At 43.3% G+C, this 23,134-nt stretch overlaps 1 protein-coding gene across 1 annotated transcript in view; it reads left to right on the top strand.

The window, feature by feature from the left end:
- The window catches only part of LOC122797710, a 297,965-nt gene that overhangs the window by 228,415 nt on the left and 46,416 nt on the right, over nt 1-23,134 (top strand). The window contains exon 7 of the mRNA XM_044066244.1: nt 5,322-5,660. Within this exon, the coding sequence (XP_043922179.1) occupies nt 5,322-5,660 (339 nt within the window). The remainder of the gene's footprint in view (nt 1-5,321; nt 5,661-23,134) is intronic.

Genomic DNA, 23,134 nt, shown 5'->3' with positions numbered 1-23,134 from the left:
TTACTGCTAAAGCCTTACCTCAGCCTACTCCAGAGACACAAATCATGACTATGGCCACAGACTTAATTTCTATGATTAGAGGTTCACAGGCCCATCCTGAGAGAGGATCCCAGCCTCCTCCTGATAAGAGGCCCCGGGTTGAACCCTCTGACCCTATCCCTTCAGATGAAGATTCTGAGGACTCTGTCCACTCCGATGGCCAGGAAGAGCTCTTCCAGACCTATGAGGACTCGGATGCAGAGGATTCCATCCCCTCGGCCTCCCCTCCTGAGGATATTTCTTTTGGGGAAGTTCTGCATACCATGAGGGAACATTTCAAGTGGCAAGGCCAGGAATATTCTGATTCCAGAAAGCGCCTTGAACTTTCCTTAAAAAGCCCCAGCACAGGCCCTTAGCAATCCCTCCTGTGCTTGATGTTTTGGATGATTTATATTCTGACTCCAGTGTTACCCCTGATTCTCTTCCTCCTGCTCCAGCCAAGCCAGACAGGTATTACAGGGTCCCAGAAACACATTCCCATTTATTCAGGGCCCATACTGTTGATTTGGAAACTATTTCTCAGGGACCTAAAGGTGTTTCAGCTTCCACCTCTAAAAACCCCTTGCCTTCCAACAGGGAAGCTAGGTCATTAGAGAGATGGGGGAAAAAGGTCTACACCTCCACTACTTTATCTATGAGAGCTTTGAATTGCCTTTTTCATATGTTACAATATCAGGATTTCCTGTTAGAAGATTTACAGAAAACACTGGCCTCTCCTGATCCTTTAGACAGGAAGTCTTTGCAGGAAGCTGTACATAATTCTCAGCAAGTCAGCAATCACTTCCTGCAGTGTGGGTATGATGCACTGGAAGCTTCATGTAGGGCAGCTATGACAGGGGCAGTCATTCGTAGACATGCATGGTTAAAAGAACAACCTCTACCAGATCATGTTAAGGCAAAACTTCTGGATGCACCCTTGGAAAAGAACAAGCTTTTTGGTGCTAATGCTAAAGATGTGTTAAAGTCCATCGAGGAAAAAGCAAAATCAGTTCAGACGGTTAAAGATTTCCTCCAGGTTCAGCCCCCCAGATTCAGTAGGAATTGGCCTTCAAAAAACTGGTCCTTTCCTAATCTTGAAAAATTTCAAAGGGGTAAAAACAGACGTGGCAGAGGAAGAGGACAATACAGAGGTCCTTACAGGGGGTGACAATGGCAGCCAGCAAACCAAAGAAGTGACACAGGGGTTTCCCCTGCCCCACAGCCACAATCTCAATGACTTTCCTCTACTTCCGCCTACCAAGGAACAAATAGAAGCTCCCTTGGGCGGAAAATTATCTCTGTTTTCAGACAATTGGCACAGATTGACAAAGGACAAATGGATTTTGGACATTATAGACCAAGGTTACAGGTTCCATTTTCATACCTTACCAAGAAAACAAGGCATGCCAAACCTACCACAAAACCAGAGGGCAGAGGCTATCAAGCAAATTTCTCTGCTGGCTTGGATAAAAGCAATAGAAAGAGTTCCACAACAAGAACAAGGCCAGGGGTTTTACTCAAGACTGTTCCTTGTTCCAAGAAAAGAAACTCAGTGGAGACCAATACTGGATTTGTCCGCATTATCATAGTACCAAAGTTCAAAATGCTGACTCTACAGCAACTCCTTCCCATGCTGGGCAAGGGGTCTTGGCTGATTACTCTGGACCTCAAGGAGGCATACCTGCATGTCCCTATCATACACAGTTGCAGAAGATACCTCTGATTTCTTGCAGGGCCAGAGCATTATCAATTCTCAGCATTGCCATTTGGCTTATCTACTGCGCCCAGAGTATTCACAAAATGCCTGGCTTCAGTAATTGCTCATTGCAGGCTCCAGGGGATCCAAATTTACCTGTACCTGGATGACTGCCTCATACAAGCGGACGACAAATTGATGTTGACAAAAAACTTGAACTATGTCATACGATTACTTCAGGCTCTGGGATACACAGTCAACTTTCAAAAGTCAAGACTACAACCATCCCAGCAAATAACCTTCTTAGGAGCCAAATTAGACACAGCCTCTCAAATGGCTTACCTGACAGAAGACAAGCAAGATAAGTTAACTCATTATTTCAAAGGTTTGGCAAAACTCACCCAGATGACTGCAAGGAGATTCCTACAGGCCCTGGGTTACATGGCATCCTGCATTCTCCTGGTTCCATTAGCAAAACTACACCTGAGAAAGCTTCAATGGTACCTAAAAAGCCTATGGTCTCAGCACAGCAGCAACTTAGAGACAACCATACCGCTCATTCCATGCTTACAAAAGGAATTCCTATGGTGGGCCTTGGCAAGCCAGGCAAACACAGGTATGTCATTCATAAAAACACAGATAACACAGACCATGACCACAGACGCCTCAGACCTTGGATGGGGGGGGCGCACATGGAAGGCAGATGTATGCAAGGACAATGGTCTCCAAAGGAAACACATTTGCATATAAACCAAAAGGAAATGCTGGCAGTAATGCATGCCATCATTTCAACAACAACTTCAGCAAGGCCATTTACTGATACGGACAGACAACACCACTGTGATGTGGTATATAAACAAGCAAGGGGGCACCCATTCTTACCCCCTTTGCAGACTGACAATGAATCTTTGGGAAAAATCACTGAGCCTAAACATACAGTTACAATCCCAGTTTGTTCCAGGCAAAGACAATGTGCTGGCGGACAGCCTAAGCAGGAATTTCACAGATCCACACGAGTGGAGGTTACATCCGAAGATCTTCACACAACTCACTTCGACATGGGGCAGGCCAGAAGTAGACCTATTTGCCTCTCACCTCAACCATCATCTACAAAAATTCTGCTCAAGGACATACCATCCACAAGCTTGGAAAATAGATGCTCTCTCATTCAACTGGAACTTCCTAAAAATCTATGCATTCCCACCTCTGCCACTGATGACCTCAGTGTTACTAAAGATCAAAGCAGAGAGACCCAAGGGGATCCTAATAGCTCCAGACTGGCCAAGACGACACTGGTATCCACTACTACGGAGCATATGTCACACCAAGAAGTGGGCCCTGCCCCAATGGCCCCTACGTTTGACTCAACACAACTTCAAAACAGTGCATCCAAACCTTCAGACACTGCAGCTAACAGCCTGGGAGATCCCATGAATAACCTCAATCTATCTCTCTCCAAGGAGGTTCAGCGGATTTTAACAGAGGCTCGAAGACCATCCACCAGAAAGGTTTACTTAGCAAAATGGAAGAGATTCAGCATTTGCAATACCAGCAAGGGACATGATGCATCATTATTGAACATCCCACTCATCCTGGAATATTTGGCAGATATGCTACAGAATGGACTCTCATATTCTTCCATAAAGATACATGCTTCAGCTATTTCAGCTAGATATAATACTGATCCGCCTGTCTTTTCACATCCTTTGCTAAGGCAATTCCTAAGGGGAATCAAGAACATTAAGCCACCAAGAAAGGCTCCAGTGCCAGCCTGGGACCTCAACTTTGTCCTAGAAAAACTGACTCTCCCTCCATTTGAGCCAGCAGCTTCAGTCGACTTACAATTTCTCTCATGGAAGACAGCTTTCCTGTTGGCAATTACCTCAGCAAGAAGAGTTTCGGAACTACAGGCCCTAATGGCAATACCACCGTTCATAATCTTTCACAGGGACAGGGTCTCATTGAGGACCAACCCTACCTTTATGCCAAAGGTGGTATCTAGGGTTTCTTTAAATCAAGCTATTCATCTACCTGCTTTCTTCCCCAATCCTGAGAACAAAGGGGAAAGACTGTTACATACCTTGGACATTCACAGACAACTTTGATACTACCTGGACAGAACCAAGACCAGTAGGAAGTCTGAACAACTTTTTGTAGCTTACGCCCCTGCAGTCCAAGGAAAAGCAATTTCAAAACAGACTATTTCAAAATGGATTGGACATTGCATCAGATTCTGTTATTCCTTTCATGGGAAGACTGTTCCTGCCAATGTCAGACCACATTCCACCAGAGCTACAGCCACCTCTACAGCTTTTTTAAGAGGGGTGCCTACAAAGGGCATTCTAGAAGCTGCTACGTGGAACTCCGTGCATACATTCTCCAAACACTACAATCTCCCTCTATACTCCAGATCCAGAGCAGGCTTTGCTTCGGCAGTCCTGCAGGGTTTGATTGCCTCACCATCTTGTTCCTAGAGCATTCCTCCTCCCCCAGCTAAGCTGTGGTATTCTACCCATATGTTATGACTGCAGTTGCATTCTTGAAGGACATAGTACAGTTTTGTACCTACCATAAATGTAGATGTCCGATAAATATGCAACTGCAGTCGGATTTTCCCTCCCTCCATACCCCTCTATGCCTAGGGTCCACTCCTATCCCTGTTTCTCTTAGCTGGGGATATCTGTTATGGTGTATCTGTTTATTGCTTACTTATTTGTCTGGAATCCTGTTTTTGTCTTCCAATTTGATTACAGCCTTCCTTGGAGGGCACCTGGCATCTGGGACAAGAAACACTGAAGAAAATGGCGTCGACTGATGCTTATGTACTCCAGCCACTCTGACGTCGGAGAGAAATGCGACATCAGCCGACGTCGGACCCAGACTTTGGAATCCGGCCGACCGAGGGCTGCCTGAGGCAGGACAACCCATATGTTATGACTGCAGTTGCATATCTGTCAGACATCTACATTTATGGTAGGTACAAAACTGTACTTTCGTTAAGCACCTGTTTTCTTTTTTTTTGACAGTATGTTCCTCCCTTTCAGACTTCACATACCTAAATATGCATCCATCAGTCTGCAGTGAGTCTGGTTATATGTTTGGGGATGTCATCTTTGTAGCTATGTACCCCTCACAGTATCTCTCCTCTAGAAAGGAGAACATTTTAGATGGTTGCCCTTCACTCTAAGCTTGCCATACCTCTCAACTATTCAGAATTTCACAGCAGGTCCAATTGTTTCCTCATATTTTTGGTCTGTTCCCCATCAAATGTAGGGTTTTCTGACAAATTATTGAGGACAGACATTTGAAGTTCAGATTTCAAATACTTCAGAAAGTGCATGCTAAGTCAAATGTTTGTTTTGTAAGAGCAGTATTTAAAATCTTACTCTGATTTTGGGTCTTTGACCCCCTCATTATTTCTGGCTTTATCCAGACTTCTTGTACAAGAAAGTTGAAAGGTATGAGTATAGTCCATCCCCAGATCACCAGTGTTGCAGATGGATGCCTTTACCATGTAATGGATGGGCTGCCATTTGTTCAGTACAAGTTAAGCTGCAGTGCAGAGCTATTTGTTTTACTTATTTTGCTTTATTCTTATGTTTCCTAGGAAGATGTTTTTAATTTGAAGAAGTACATTAAACAAGAATTTGCAGAATTGCACCAGTTTCTCCTGGACAAGGAACAACAACTCATCCAGCAGCTGAAGAATGACGAAGCAAATACTCTAAAATGGATGGAAGGAAATCTCGAGTGCATTAAACAAGAGATCGTTACCTACCTTGTGACAGACTCCGATGGCAACTTGGAGGACAAGATTAAAGAAGAGGACAGCCTGAAAATAATGGAAGAAAATGTTAACTCTGTTGAAAATGATGCTGTAGCCATTGTGGGCATTAGTCGCAGCAACATGGAGATCACACAACAGGAACCTGTTGGCTTGCTAACAGTAAGCATAGTTTTTATTTCTGCTTTTATTTTCTTGTTATAGAAAGTGGAATAATGTCCCAGCTGGGATAAAAAAGCATTATTGATTTTTTTTTTTAATTATTTCTTGATTTTGTCAGCCAGTCAGAGCCCATTGTGAATGGAGGTTTAAAGAGATAAGCTCCACTATGTTAATATAACATCATCAGCCCCCTTTTCCCCATTTTTCTACATGGGGATGGGGTATCATGTTAACTGTTGCCAACTCTCTCAATTCAATGCCACACTCCTCCCTTCTTTAACACTTATGCCTGTCACAGATCTTCTTTCACACAATCCATCCACCTCTTTGCTGGATGTCCTCCCTTCCTCTTACCTTCTTCCTGACTGTCCCAAATCTTCCTCACCAGATTGTCTTCTGCGTTTCTACACATGTGCCCAAACCACCGTAATCTGTTCTCTTTGATCTTTTCTGCAATTGGAGCTACGTTGGCTTCTGCTCTTATGTCCTCATTTCTTGGTCTGTCCCACAATGTGCATCCTACCACCTATCTCAGGCACTTCATTTCCATCAACTCTTACTTCTTCAGATGTTCTGCCTTTACTGCTCAAGTTTCTGTATGGTACAGTAGTACTGGTCACACCACTGTCTTGTACACCTTACTTTTCAGCTTCTTTGGCATTCTTTTGTCATAGGCTACACCTCATACTCTATGCCAGTTGGCTGCAGCCCCTCTTGTACTAGCTTTGACCTCTTCATTCAGGCTACCCTTCTCTTCAACCACCCCACCCAGATACTTGAAGCTGTTTACTTGTTCTGCTATCTTCCCTTCTGTTTCTATTCTCATCTTCTTCTGATTTTCCCAGTTTGCTGCCATTACCATCTTATCTACACTTAGTTACATCCCATGTGCCTTCAGATTTGCATTCCATTCTCCTATCCTTTGCTGAAGTTCAAGCTCAGAGTCTGCCTGTACTGCCACATCATCTGCATACAGCAGCTTTGTTGATCTGTCCCCTTCAACCTGTTTGCTAATGTAGTCCATCATCAGTATGAACAGCAGTGGGCTGAGAGCTGAACCCTGGTGTACACCCACTCCCACTGGGAACCCCTCTCTGAGGCCAAACACTGTTCGCACTTGAGTCATTGGGTCCTTCTACATAGCCTGCACTAATTCTACCAATTTTTCTGGGACTTCAAATCACCACAGTACTGCCCAGATTAGCTTTTTTGGGACCTTGTCATATGCTTTCTCCAAGTCTAGGAATGCCCAGTCGGACTCTCTCCTCATCTCTAACTTCTTCTCAAGTATCTTATCTGTCTCAATGCAAGCATCGGGTCAAGTGTGCTGCATCCTGATCTGAATCTGAACTGATCTCCCATCTTACATTCTATTTCTCTGTGTATCCGTTTATAAATCACCATCTCCAGAACTTTCATGCAGTGTGATAGGAGTTTGATGCCTCTGTACTACCCACAGTTGTGGATGCCCCCTTTTTTTTGTACATTGGCACAAGTATGTTTATTCTCCAGTCATCTGGGATACACCTTTCACTCCATACTGCTATTAGTACCCTCAGGAGCCATTTCTCCCCTATCTCACCCAGCACCTTTATCATATCTGCTGTGACCTCATCTGAGCCTGCTGCTTTCCCTGAATTTATCTTCTTTAGTGCTGTTCTTACTTCTTTTAGGGTAGGCTCCACTTATTCTCTCATTGTAGGCTGTTGAAGTACAGCTTCTGTGGGGTTTTCTTCATTTAGAAACTGCTGGAAATGTTCCTTCCATCTGCCTTTTATGTCCTGTGGACTAGTGAGCAGCTTGTTCCTGGCATCCCTTATGAAGGGTGTCGACTATCTTTATCTTTCTGTTTTTGCCTTGCAGCCTGATATAGCTTCTTTGTGCCCCTTACTGAGTCACTTTCCTGAAGTTGATAGAGTGCTTCCAATGCCCTATTCTTTGCTATTGCAACTTCTTTCTTAGTTTCTTTGTTAGCCAACCAATAATCCTTACTAGCCTGGTCAGTCTTTTCTGTCTACCACTTCTTCCTGCACTCCTCCTTTCTTTTGATGACTTCCTGGACTTCTGCTTTCCACCACCAGTTTTCCTTATGTACCTTATTTCCATACCCGGTTTGGCCACATATCTTTTCTGTAGTCCTAACACATGCTGTTTTAGGCAGTGCTATTCTTGTTCAACTCCACCTATTTCCTCCTCTTCTTGGGGTGCTAGAGCTCTGTGTAATTCCTTGAACTGTTGTAATCTGTCTCCAGTCAACTTCCAAGTCTTTCGCCTGATCTCTGTTGACTTTAGAGCTTTCTCTGACCACTGCCTGCAGCTGATTGTAGCAACTAGTGATTTATGCTGTGGGCCGACTGTTTCAGAGGAAGTCTACCTGAGTTGCATGTTGGCTGCTGGTTTATGTAATCTGTGACTGTCTCTTTTTCTGAACCATGTGTTGGCTACTATCAAGCCATTTGCCATTTGCCAGACAGAAGTCTAGAATGACTTCTCCTTCTTTATTCCTGTTGCCCCACCCATGTGGACCCAGGCAGTCCTCATATCCTGTTCTGTCTGTCCTGGTATGTGCATTTAAGTCACCCATTATCAACACCAATTCATGTTGTCCTGCTTTATCTAGTAGGTTCTAAAACTGGTGTCTGAATGCACTCTTTTCCTCAGTTTTACAACCCTGCTGTGGGGCATAGGCTGAGGTTATGAATACCACCCTCTGATTACACTGGAGTCTGATTCCCATGAGTCTGGCATTAATTCTGATGATATCCCACACTGCCTTCTGAAGCCTCTCTCTCACCACAATTCCTGCACCATTTCTAGCCTGTCCCCCACTTGAGAAGTAGAGTCTGGATCCCAAGCCAAGTGGTTTTGCTGCACTTCCCTACCATCTTGTCTCTTGGATACATAGGATGTCCACCCTCTTCTGTATCATCATAGCATCCACTTCCAAGCTGCGTCCTGTCAGTGAACCTAGCAATTTTCAGTTTGTTTGGCAGGTTGGTTAGTTTTACGTCCATTTTTTGTTCAACAGAGCTATCCCATGTAACCCAGGCTGGGCAGCTAGACATCAGCCAGCCAGTAGCTTATTGACCCAAGGCTGCTGGGCTTTATGGTGGTCACACACTGGCCAGTAGAGGCAAATATACCCCTCCCATCATTAGCAAGGGTCCCTGCCGTGAATCAAAATAGGCCGGGTCCTCAACCCACTTATCACCGGTAACTACCCATGCCCATTTTTGGCAACATTAGTAAACATGACCGAATCACCTAGAGCCGTATTTTACACTGTTGAGTGACTAGCCCAGCCACGACATGCAGTCTGTGATCTGTGTTCTCCTATCTTGAGGATACTGTGCACCACATTAGATGCCCAAAGTGGTTGGTGCCCACAGCTCCATTAATTGATGAGTTTTTCAGACATGGGAGAAACCTCACGGAGGCACAGAGAGAACATGCAAACTCCAAACAGGCATTGATCGGAGGTCAGGATCGAACCTTATACCTTGTGCATGGGAGGCGAAGCCCTTAACTATTAAGGCATCTGGTCTCATCTATTATTACAACACAAAAAAAGTTCCAAAATATAGATGGAAATTAGTGATGCAGTTCTACACTTAATGTCTTTTGTTACTCCTTAGTGATGCAACAATACATAACACTTTTCAATCAATAGTAAGTCATCGGTTAGAAAAAGCAAGTAGCTTTGTTGTCATATGTGCAGACTGGAGAAATCTTGCTTGTGAAAGGGTATGTTTCCCAGTTCTGACAGTAGTGTATGGAGGTATGCAGACACTGTATCAGTACTAATTTGCTATAGTATCCTAGACTGTTCTAAGCTGAAGGGCACCTAGAATAAGGTTAAGATTACCATGGATAGAGAGAGTATAAGCTACACTTGAGTAGGTTTCACTTTGGATGGCAGGAAGCAGTTACAGTTAAAATGCCTCAGTGTGGTAAGATCTTTCCTTAAGAAGTTTATAAAGGAACTTATATTTATCTTGTGATGAAACAGGAGATTGTTCCATGTCTTGAAGTGGTGATGAAGTGTAAGTGACCATGGTGGTTCTTACAGTGCTGGGGTTGCAGAGAGGTTTCAAGTTCTGAGGAAGCGAGATGGACATTTGTCAGATTTGTGCAGGGTGGAATGGGATACCCTAAACGCTGTGTGATTTTTTTTTTTTTAATTCAAACCAGTTATTAGTCATTTTGAGATAACCAATGGTATGTTGTAAGGGACTGGTTAGATATAAAAGAGGAGCTCCATGGTGAACCCCCTTAAGTTTACCAAAAGGGGAGGAGTTTAGGTTAGCAGATTAATGAACAGTAGAATATTGATAACAGTACTGAGTCTAGAGTTTAGTGTTGGTAAGTTTTTGATACAATAAGGGAAGACAAATTTAGCACTGAATTTGGATATAGCTGTGTTAATATGGTGGACAAATGTGTGAGCTGAGGTGAAGATGAACCCCTAGCAGTGTGAAGATGGAGACTATTTTTGGTTTTGTATGATTATTATTTTAGTTTTTAGAGCTGTGGCAGTGGGGATTGAGGTTTGGTGGCCAGGGTGGAAGAGTTGCAAATCTAGTTTTGAACTTAGGTGAATGCATTGTGGTTTGCATTTTTATTTTTGTAGTGTTACTGAATATAAAAAAAAGGGATGTTATCTGCATATTGTATGCCTTTAGTTGGATGACAGAATTTAACTATGTCTGTGATGGATGCGATACACAGTAGTAGCCTAGGAAAGAAGCTGTGGGCACACCTAGTTGTACAGGCCAGAAGAGTGAAATCTGAGTATGTAATCTGAATGCACTCAGTTGTAGAAGCTTTTGTACTAGTTTAAGGTAAATGTAGATATAAGGAGGTTATGACTGCACATGTTCAGGGCTTTTGTTAAGTCTGTAACAATGGCACATGTTAAGCTGTTGTCAGTTAAGTTGTACTTTAACTTGATACAAGAAGATAAGAGATGCTGTTTTTAATACCATGACCAGGGCAAAAGCCTTGCTGACAGTCTGAGAAGTATTACTGTAGTAAGCTGTTTTAGTAGTTGATGCTGTGCGCATATTTTAATGATTACTACAGGATTAAAGGACTGTAGTAGGTTAGTATTGATGAAGCTTTGTTGAGGGGCTTCCTTTATGCAGTGGCTTTGTTTCCATTAAAATCTTATTTTAATGTACATTTCCAAAGGAAAATTAAAAACAAAATAACAGGATGCATCCAAGATTATCCAAGTGCAACTAACTCTGGGCAAAACTGCAATCCAAATTGTAGCTTGCTAGAGATCCCCCACTATGCCCCTCTCCTTTTCTTAATATACTGGAAAATATTAGAGTTCAAACAAACACCCTAATATTGGGCGATTTTAAAGAACCCACCATTAACTGGAAGAACTACTCTTGTACCAACTCCTTCACTCAACACTTTCTGGAATTCATAAATTCCAATGCCCTGGATCAACTTTTCCATGTCCCCACTAGGGGCAACAATATCTTGGACCTAGTCATTACCAGTATGAGTAACCGGTATTCCACACCTGAGGTCAACTCCTCGTTGGTCAGATCCGACCATAAACTAATCACCCTAGATATCCACATACTGCCCCCACCCCCATTAATGAAACCACCGTTAATAATTTCTCCAAAGCCAACTTCATGCTTCTTAAGACAGAAGTGGCGAACTTCATGACACCCATGCGATGGACAATACAGTAACAACTGCTGAATCCTACACAAATGCATGCTGTAAGCACTTACACGAGCGCATGGAACGTGCTTTCCCTAACAGAACCAATATGCTATCCTCCAGAAAAGGAAGCCAATCTGGTGCTCCCCTGCCATAAACAAACTCTACAAGAAGGAAGAAACTGTTGCAAAACAGACTAAAACCCCATGATTGGAGGAGCTCCTTGGCCAGCCTTTGTAAGAAGCTGAGATCCCTCATAAAATCCTCCAAAGCTAGTTACGAAAACAAAATTGCCACTGATTCTAAGGACAACCACAAAGCATTCTATAGCTATGTCAAGAATCTCAATGGCAACACCCAGATCTGCTCTGAGTTACAGCATAATGGCACCAAAATTACAGAACCAACTGATATTGCCAACATCCTGGCAGATAGGTACAGTGCTAACTTTACCCCCCACCCCACCCCCTAAAGGGCCCATACCTATACCAGAAGCATGCAGAGTCCTTGTAATCACAACTATGCAGGTAAAAACTGCACTCTCTAAAGCCGAGAACACAGCATCCATGGGACTGGATAACATCCCAGGCTGCATTTTACATGAACTTCAGAACAAACTGGCTCCCCACCTAAGTACCATGTTCAATCATAGCTTCACTTCAGGATTTGTGCCCACTGAATGGTGCACAGCAACAGTTATCCCACTCCACAAAGGAGGAGCCACCACAGACCCCCGGGAACTATCACTCTATTATATAAACCACAAACACTCCTTTTCTTCTGCCAAATTCCAATACAACTCTGACCCAAATAACCACCGACTGTAGTTAACAAAAGGCAACTGAGTTGAACAAATTTTCTTTATTTTCTAGAGCTTCGGTGTTTCCACCTTCAAGGAATATCAAACAATAACACCTCCAAAATGTGTACTCTTAAATACTACATTCAATCAATAACACACACCCACTAATTGCACATTAAATTTCCATTTTAAAGCAAACACTTTCAATTTAGTTCGTTGTTTAAACCAGTAGGTGTCATAGTTTTATACTTCAAAATAAAAATACTTTCTATATATAGTAGTTTTTGTTTTAATACATTTTCATCATTACCCAAACATTTCACAATCTCACAGTACCTTGTAATAAAGTTGCATCACTATTATGAAACATCTTAAAATGTGAAGCAATTATTTTATCTTCCCTCATATTTTTGACATCTCTAATATGTTCCATGAATCTAATTCGAAATTCTTTCTTTCTTTGTTTCTCCTATATAATAAAGTTCACATGGACATCTTAGTGCATATATTACCCCTTTACTTCTACATGTATAAATATCTCTAGGTTCAAACTTAACCCCATTTATACTACTAAATGTACTGACAATATTTGTACAAATACTGCATCTATTGCAGTATACTGTGCCTCGATTTAAAATCGCTCTCGATATATCCATTTTCGGCATACAAAACTTTCCGTGCACTACCATGTCTTTTAAATTTCTTCCCCTTTTATAAGAGAAGAATGGTTTATTGGTTAGAATATTTGCCAGAACCCTATCTTCCAATAGATATTTCCAATAATGCTCTATCAAAGTTTTCACTTTCTCATTTCTTATGTTATACACAGACACGTAATAAATCGCATCTCTTTTCTCTTTATTTTGTTCAATAACTCCTCTAATTTGATATTTATTCCTATCACTCTGTTAGCCTGATGAGCCTGGGCTGCAAGGCCATGGAATGTATCATCATGGAACTTATAAACAAAGACATTGGTAACCTCCAAACGCTGGACCCCACCCAGTTCGAGTTTGTGAAAGGCAGATCATGTCTTCTGAACCTGACTGATTTCTTTGAAGCAGTCACCAAAGCCATAGTTGAGAGTAAGGTGGTTCACACAGCCTTTCTTGACCTTACCAAGGCTTTCGACACCATCCCCCATTCTGGAATTATAGACAAACTCACTAAACTAGGTATAAATCCCTACGTTAGAAGATGGGTTGTCAACTGGCTCACTGACAAAACCCACACTGTAAAAGTTGTAGACTCCAAATCCGACTGCAAACCAGTGACAATTGGAGTACCACAGGGTTCAGTCCTGGGTCCTCTCCTGTTTGGTATCTACTTCTCTGAAGTACCAGCTAACACAGAAGGTCTCTGGCTTATGAAGCTCACAGAAGACTGCAAACTAGGAGACATAGTTGAGTCTCCAAATGATGTTGACATCCTACAGAAGGGCCTCACCGAGATAGATGCCTGTTGTCAGAGCCATGGCCTCAAGCTCAATGCCAAAAAGTGCATTGTCATCCCCTTTCATAAAAACTTTGTACCCATGAACTACCACATAGGCGGCAGTCTACTTAACACCGAAAGTGTGATAAAAGACCTTGGGACCCAGGTGGACAGTAGTTTCTCCTTTGACAATCACATCGCCACAGTGGTCAGAAAATCCTTCTATATGGCACACCTCATGAAAGGGTTCTCATCCAGGAAGAAAGAGGTCATTGTTGCCCTCTACTCATCACTCATTAGACCCATTATAGAGTACAACGCCCCTTTTGGAATGTACCTCACAAGACCTCTACAACAGCTGGAAAGGCTGAAGTGCCTCACAAAGAGAATTAACAGCCTCCAACAGGTGCCTTATGCTGACAGTCTCCAAAAACTGCAGCTTTACACCGTAGCATATCGCCTACTCTGAGATTATCTCTGCCTAACATACAAAGTTATGTCAAACCCAGAGCTGTTGGATATGCTCCACCTAAAGAAATTTCAATCTCTCAGAGCTACATGCTGTAGGGACATCACCACATTAAACAGAACATGCTGGAGGGATAGATTCCTGTCCCAGAGACTTCCCATACTCTGGAACAGACTACCTATCTATGTCAAACAGAGCTCCTCATTAGCACTCTTCAAGAAATGTCTTGATGAGTGGATGGGAAATAGGAAATTCACCCCGGGGGTCAATTCTGTGGCTCTGCTCAACAGGGGCACAGGAAAATAACACCTATAAGTGTAATTGAGATTACTGTTATTAATTTGATACAAGTCCCATTGGCAATAAATGTAGATACACCGTCGAGTCCATCCCTTAAACCTGGATAGCTCCGGCACTGAATTAACTTTCCATTTCCCGGGTATGAAACACTTTATCACTGAAGCTAAACAGTTTGCTTCCATCCAGCCTGAGGGAATATTTCTAATTTTGTCAAACAACAGTGCAGTTTAGGTAAAGTTGATACAGTAGGGGTGGGGTAAATCTGAAATTTCTTTGTACAGTTGTGGTTATCCATTTTTTATTTATTCTTACAAAAACAAACAATCTGAGGGTAAGTCTATCAATGTGCATTAAAGCAGCATCATAACTTAAGCATCAAACAGAATATCTGTTGGTAGAGCAGTGAATTATGTATAAAAACTTGTACCGAACTGATGCATTCCTAATAGAGTCATGAATATTACAAATGTTATTTAATGTTCTCTTCCACTTGGATTTTAAAACAATCTGTCATTTTATTTTACCAGGATAAGTAGAATTAAAATGCATCTTGTGAGACAATTTGTATGCCAGAGATGTTTCATTTTAGCTAGAATGTCTTACCTTCCATTACCCTTGTTAGCAGTTGAAAAGGCTTCCTGTGTTTTATGAACCAAAGTAAGAATAAGCTCCCCTCTAGGAGTATTACACTCACAGAGTTCAGCCAAAATTATTTGGGGAAGCTGTGGAATGATGCATCTAAGTGTAGAGAAAAGGTGTAATTGTATGTTTCCATTGAATGTTTACATATATTAATAAAGGTAAAATTGACTTGATATATGAAAAGTAATATTGAATTAAGATACATTCTTGATCTTTAAAGTAGTAACTAGATAATCTGTGTTGAAGTAACATTTTTAATAACTTTATAAATTGGTTTAACTAGATATTGATAGTTCCTCAGTATTTATGAAGGCTACAGATTTGTAGCTTTTAGTATCCTCCCTCAGAGAAGGAGGAATTTGACATTGCCCATGGAATCCTTTGTGTAACTGCCTCCTGTTAGAAATTCATGAATAACACATTTCGTTTCATTATGCCGTATATTGAGGAGGTGTTACATGTTGTAGTCAGAATATGATTAAAGGCAATATAATCATCTAAACTGTATTAAGTCCTCCCAGGAATGAATGCTTCTCCTAATTAATAATGCCCACCTCTCCTAATTAATAGGTTGGTACTAGGGTATCAGCCCTAGGTCCTATACAAGCCTAGCCATAACAATTCCCTGGCTATTTCTTCCCACACTATTTACTTCCCTGAACCCCTGTCTAGCAGGGTGACTGACGTGATCCCCAGGGTGAATTTCCTTTCTCCCATCCAATCGTCAAGATTCCTTTTGAAGAGGGCCAAAGAGGCGCTCTGCTTGACATGTATGGGCAGTCTATTCCAGAGTCTGGGAAGTCTCTGGGTCAGGAACCTATTTTAATTTTTCTCAAGCAATGTATTCAAAGAATGTAAAAATATCCAGTGGTTATGTAGAAGAGTATATTATAGATAAAAACATAAGTATGGAATACTGGAATGGCTTTTCTGTTATTACAACTCACTTGTAGATATGCAAGGCGTTGCTGTATCTCTGATTGGTCATAGATAATTATATATCCGACGGTGCTGAATGCATAAGCAGAAGCTGCTCTTTTTTAGTATCTCACTCCTCATCATTGCTTTATCATCATCATCAATGCATGTCTCTGATTGCCTGGATATATTTCTGTGACCCTCATCATTGCTTTATCATCATCATTAATGCACGTCTCTGATTGCCTGGATATATTTCTGTGACCCTCATCATTGCTTTATCATTATCATTAATGCATGTCTCTGATTGCCTGGATATATTTCTGTGACCCTCATCATTGCTTTATCATCATCATTAATGCACGTCTCTGATTGCCTGGATATATTTCTGTGACCCTCATCATTGCTTTATCATCATCATTAATGCACGTCTCTGATTGCCTGGATATATTTCTGTGACCCTCATCATTGCTTTATCATCATCATTAATGCACGTCTCTGATTGCCTGGATATATTTCTGTGACCCTCATCATTGCTTTATCATCATCATTAATGCACGTCTCTGATTGCCTGGATATATTTCTGTGACCCTCATCATTGCTTTATCATCATCATTAATGCACATCTCTGATTGCCTGGATATATTTCTGTGACTGTATTTTCTGTAATAAAGACTTGGCAGCAAATGCAGTTGGTGCTGAAAATAGGCATACTTAACAAACACCTGTCATGATTTTAAACTTCTCTGATAGACTGCTCTTTATTTTAATATGAACATACGTTTCACCACAAAAATTTTGGATTGCAGCAATTAAGGAGTGGGTCAAGGAGTATTGTTCCAAAAACTAGCATATGAAGCTCCTTTATAAGTGATCAAAGACTTTATATGTATCAGGTTTGATTACATCAATATTGCTATAATTGTTTAGTCTGTGTTCTGTATAATAAATTACAGCATACAGATATTTATTAGCATCATCTGTTGGTCTCACTAGGCCTAACCCAAATTGAGCAAATATTGCCAGTATATGTTATAACTGGTAATGCATTTTTCAACATTAGCCAATGAGCAGTGGTTAGAATCGAGCCTGTACATTGTCTGTGAGGTAAAGACCTTAACCATTACATCAATATTCCCCTTTACCTGTTAAGAGTCTTCACTATTATTTGATAGACAGTGATCAGTATTGATGTAGAATGGGAATATACTGGTTTCATTCCATTTTTTTCACTTGTACAGGTCAATATTACCTTATCCAAATCCATTTTTTGTAGTATTTTTCTCTGTGCATTAGTTAAATATTGCATTAATTTATACAAGTAAAGAACAATTTTGTCAATAAATGCAAAATAGAATTTAGCAATAATGCTGGCCTTTCAAAATTGACATCTAACTATCATTCCAGTCATCACCCATAAGACTATAAATCTTCAGTCATAATATCTAAAATCTTTGGTCTTCTTGAAACAGGCCTATTGTAATATTAAAGTCATCAATGTGAGTTGGTAATAATAAACATCAACAGTCGCATGTTTTGTTGATTTATCAGTACCAAAGTTATTATATAATAACTTTGGGCACAAGCATTTAGCAACTGCTTCGATTCTTTCCATCATTTAAGTCACCCAGCAGCATTCTGGGAAGGCAGTTGAAGGAGGAGTTGTGGAAGATAAAAGAGGAAAGTGAAAGGTCAGTAAATTTTCTTGTAATGTATGAATAAAATGGACACTGAGCAGTATAAGTGATGTGAGTTTGTATGGTGCGTTTGCACTAATTTCATGACTTGCTGAACTTCACGTTTCTTACTGCTGGTTCAGTAGAATGACTTCTGCTTTTAAGTAAGCCATCATTTACAAATACTATTTACAGATTATACATGGTTATAAAAACCATGGGCTAAATTCTAATGTAGTGTCAGAGAATTTCCCTTTCTTCCAAGGAAAGGAGACATAATAAAAACAGATGCCAAAATTTGATACATGCAGAGAGAGCCGGAAAGAAAGAGGATTTGTGAGAAATCTCTCCTGGATAACAGAGAGAAGATATGACAAGAAAGACCACCAAGGGAGCAAAACTTATTTCTGACTGTTCACTGCTGGTTTTCTTCCTTTTTTCTTCAGTACCCTGTTGGCTTTTATGACTTTGTAGGAAAACCATTTCCTTTTGCAGTCTGTGTGTGGCTGAAATTTAACTATATTCTTGTTTTTTTTTTTTTTTTCTGTTGCTCTTTCTGCCTCAAAACTAATAATGTTATGTGGTCCTATCTCGCCTACATTCATTACTGATGGGTTCGGAGCCGATAATCGGCTCCGACTCTGCCAACTATTTTCTAGCACGAAGTCTCTAATTGGCTGGGCTAACCGGTATCCCAGGATGCACCTCGCCCAAACCCCCAGATCTCGTTTGCCGCTCGTTGAGTTGGGACGTGGTCTCGAGCTTGGCTGTGGCTAAGTACTTTTTTGACTAAACTTTCTAAAGATTTTATATCTTTCTGTCAGATTAAAAGCTATTCTCATAGCTATATTGTGTTTTGTGTGCATTTGGACCTGTTGGTTAGTTTTGTGGAGAGTGTGCGTGGTTTCCCTTGTGTTTGGCGGGCTAGGCCCATTTAATTTAGAGGGACCTAGTCCTCTCCTTCGTCTCATTCTCAGTGTGTTTCTCTCGTCGATCCCTAAGGAACGTTTAAATTAGAGTTCCTGTAGTGTTTCCCACCTTTCTCTTGTTGTTCATAGGTAGGTACTAGGCTATCGGCCCAAGGGCCTATGTAAGCCTAGCCAATAAGGTTCCCTGGCTTACGCCACCCCAGAAAGTTATTTTCCTGTGCCACAGTCGAGCAGAGACACAGAAGTGATCCCTGGGGTGTATATAGGTTCATAGGTAAAAAACAAACCCTGTACCTTGTGTCTGTAAGGTAAACACTTTAACCATTATGCCAGCCTCCGAAAGATTTGTTGAGTGTTTGGATATTGTTGGACATGTCTAAAGAGCAAAAGGAGCATAAACCCTCCAGGATTAAAAAATGCTCTAAGTGTGCCTATAAAATGTCAATCACAGATGGGCATGCCATCTGTGTTTATTGCCTTGGCGTGATTCATTTACAAGAATCTTGCAGTGTCTGCCATTTCTTCAGCTCTAGGGTGCTGCAGGAAAGAAAAAATAAACAGATTTTGAAGGGCTTAGTCAAGCCCTCGTTTGAAGAGGATCTAGAGTCTGCTTCTTCTACTGGCAAGTCTAAATCCACCAGAACTAAGAAACGATCTCCGGCTCCATCTAGTTCCTCGGCGCCCCTGGAGAAGATTTTGAAAATAGTTACAACCTCCTCGGCTCCATTGGCTTCGGAGCTGCAAGACAGGAGCTCTGGTTTGGATACTGCTTCCTCAGCTCCATTGTCCTCGGGGCCACAGGAGGTATCGGTGGTACTGGAGTCGACCTCAGCTCCGATCATTTTGGAGCCAGTTTGGAGCCGATCACCCAGTGTTACACAGGAATCCATAGGTAGGAGATCCTCATCTCCTTCAGTTGCCTCCAAATCCTCTAGGTTATCTGATTTGGACGTGGATAGGGTGGTACAGAGGCTCCTTCAGTCGCCGGTGTTAGCCAAATTGTTTTCGGCTCCGACCCAGTCTGCCCCGGAGCCTACCCCCTTGTCGGTACCAATGAATCCTCCTCCAAGAATTGTGTCATCGGAGCTGGAGTGTTCGGTGCTGAGTGATGTCCTTACGCCGGCTCAGATACCCCTGGCGAGTTTATCGGAGCCGTCGTCTGCTCCAACCATTTTGGTTCCATCATCTGGTTTCGGCACTCGGCTTTCCTCGGTCAGGCCCGAGGGGGTGCATCGGGACTTCTGTCAGCCCCAAGTCTCCCTCTCGGCGCTTCGGCTAGGGGGATCCTGACTCCGGTTTGGTCTCAGAGACGGGTCAGTCCTCTGATTTGAGGGGACCAGCCTTCGGGGCCATGAGGAGCGCACTGGCCAGGTTGTCAGTGAAATCAATTGGATCGGTCACTCTGTCCCCATACACCCCGGCTAAAGCCTCTGACGCCCCTCTATCTGTGGACAGCAGAGCTCAAAGGCCTGAGGACACCCCTATGAGTGGTCCCCAGCTTTCTGAGGGCCCCTCAGAGTCTGTGCCTGAGGAGCCTCCCAGGAAGAAGTTGTGCAAGAGGAAGCATATAGACTCCCAAGACGAGTCCATCACCTCGAAGATGCAGAAGGGTCCCCTAAGTCGTCCTCCGATGATGTCTCCTTCTCCGACATCCTGGAGATATTGAGGCAGAGAGGCGACTGGCCTTCCAAGTCCCCCTCTGAGGAGGAGTCTGTATTCCTCAAGGCCTTCGGAGCTCAACCTTCCGCCTCCTGGGTGTCCCCACCCTTCGATGAACTCTTAGACCTGATTTGTCGAAGGGTGTGGGAGCACCCTGATTCCATGGAACCGGTGCCCAGTCGTCCAAATAAGTTCCTGTCTGTTCCCCAGGGAAAGAGTTGTTGATGAAAGGGGTCCCTGTAGATGCCATGGTGGTGGCGTCAGCCACTCGTTAAGAAGTTGCAGAGGCTTCTTCCTCCATACATCCTCCTAACAAGGAGTCCAGGAGTATGATCGCTATGGGAAGCGTACCCTGTCTTCAGCGACCTTTACACTGCGGTCACTGAAAGAGTTGGGAGATACCTTGACGGGTAACATGCCTGATGCGGTAGAGCAGACTGTTAACGCCCAGTTGTCTACCCTTGGTTCCATTGCAAACTCATCCATGAGGCTCGTATCGTATGCAGCCGAAGGGGCGAGTAGGGCAGCTAGCTCAGGCTTGGCTCTTAGGAGGCAAGCCTGGATGCGCCTATGTCACTTCATGGAGGCCTTCAAGTCTTCCTTCACTGACACCCCTTCAATGGGTCCTCTCTTTTTGGACCCATAGTGAAAGACACACTCACCAGATGTGAGCAGGAGGGTAAGACTTTATCTGCCGTAGGGGCCCGTTTTTCTCTTCCCTCTAGGCCTTATCCCAAGGCTCAGAGAGGAGGGAAGATGTGGTTCAAGAAGTCACAAAAGTCTTTTCCAGCCATTCATGGTGAGCCCCCCTCCAAAGGCAGAGGAGGGGGGAATTATTCTGGAAGACACCATCCTAGGGACAGAGGAGGCCCCCGCAATTTGGGAGACTGTGACTCCTTTCGCGGATCTTCCTATCAGCATCCCTGAGGGATCGCCCGACTGTGCTACTCCGGAGCCAGTCGGGGGCCGTTTTTCGAGGCATCCTCAAGCCTTGGAGGGCATCACTCAGGATCGATGGGTGCATCGAATAATCACCGGAGGTTACACCATTCCCTTTGCTTCACCCCCCCCTTAATCAAAAAAAATCCAGGACGTTCCACCCAGTCAAAGGGATCAAGCAGCGCTAGAGATAGCAAAGCTGCTAAGAAAAGGAGTCATCCAACCGGTCCCCTCAGACCAGATCGGATCAAGAACTTACTCAAGACTCTTTTTGGTGCCAAAAAAAAAAACAGGGGACCTGTGACCCATTCTGGATCTCAGCCGATTGAATCACTACGTCCTGAAGTCCAAATTCCGAATGGTCACTCTTCAATCCATCTTCCCATTGCTGGGAGAGGGAGTATGGATGTGCTCTATCGACCTCAAGGATGCCTATTACATCAAGATAAACAAGGCATCCAGGAATCATTTACGCTTCCAGCTGGGAGCCAGTCATTTCCAGTTTCGAGCCCTGCCCTTTGGTCTCACCACAGCCCCCAGGGTGTTTACCAAGTGCTTGGCAGTGGTGACAGCTCACCTGAGATGTCTAGAATTCCAGGTGTTTCCTTACCTGGACAATTGGCTCCTTACTGCCCCCCCCAGGCATCTCCTCATTCAAGCCACGGAGGCTACCATAACCCTTTGCCAAAGGCTAGGAATTACATTAAACTGGGAAAAATCTGCCTTGCTGCCCTCACAGCGTGTTGTATTTATAGGCGCAGAGCTAGACTCTTTTCAAGTGAGGGCCTTTCTACCTCCAGAAAGGATAACAGTGTTGCAATCTCAGGTCCAGGCTCTATTGCCAGGAAGAAAGTCCAAGCCAGGTTAGTTCTTCAGCTATTAGGATCCATGGCGGCGACCATCATGCTAGTGCCCTTAGCCAGGCTACACATGCGGATCCTCCAGTGGCTCCTTTCAGTCCAGTGGTCCTTTCAAAAATTACCTCTCTCACCCAATTCTCTTCACAGAGCAATGCAGGCAGGATCTCCGTTGGTGGCTATGTTCTTCCAACCTGGACAAGGGGAGGAATCTAGATCCCCTGTCTCCTGCTGCCACAGTGACCAGGGACGCTTCCCAGATAGGGTGGGGGGGCATTATCTAGGCAGAACGGTCCAAGGCACATGGCAGGATCACGAGGTACACTTACACATCAATGTCCTAGAGATGAGAGCAGTGCTATTAGCATTGCAAGCAAACCAGAGCTCTCTTCCCCGGGGAACGTTTGCTATTCACTCAGACAGCATGTCAGTTGTTTGGTACCTGAACAAGCAAAGGGGAACCAAGTCTTACCCCCTTTGCAGAGAAACCATGAGAGTGTGGAATTGGGCAGTGTCTTCCCAACGGTTTCTAGTGACAACGCACATTCCAGGAAAATCCACCGTGATAGCAGACAGGCTAAGCAGAGCTATTCTGATGCCTTACGAGTGGTCCCTGAACAACCGAGTTGCGACTTGGATTTTCAGCAGGTGGGGTCAGCCTTGCTGTGATCTCTTTACCAGTCCCCTCAGTGCCAAATGCAGCAACTACTTCACTCTGATCCCCCCACAGGGGGAGTCACCCAGGGATGCTCTAGTCCACGGTTGGCCTTCCGGTCTGCTCTATGCCTTTCCTCCATTTCTTCTGTTACCAAGAGTGATTCAGAAAGCCATTTACTTGGGAAGCAAGATGATTCCATTTGCTCCACACTGGCCCCACCAGGTCTGGTTCCCCTTCCTTCAGCGGTACACAGTGGACGGTCCTTGGACTCTGGATCCAGTGCCAGACCTATTGACTCACATGTCGGGACAGCTCCACCCCTCCCTACAGTCCCTCAGGTTGACAGCCTGGCTGCTCCACTTCCATCAATAGTTAGACTACATTCCCTTTCACCTGAGGTGGTGCATATCCTATCGTCGTCTCACAAGTCCTCCACCAGAAGAATTTACTCTAGCAAATGGAAGAGATTTTCCATCTGGGCTCAGGCCCAAGGCCTGGACCCTTTC

The sequence above is a fragment of the Protopterus annectens genome, chromosome 3.part1, assembly GCF_019279795.1.
Source record: "Protopterus annectens isolate FY-2018-M chromosome 3.part1, PAN1.0, whole genome shotgun sequence".
In the NCBI taxonomy this organism is placed as follows: Eukaryota; Metazoa; Chordata; order Ceratodontiformes; family Protopteridae; genus Protopterus; species Protopterus annectens.
Note: the sequence above shows the minus strand (reverse complement) of the source record. Positions and strands in the feature narration are given on the sequence as shown.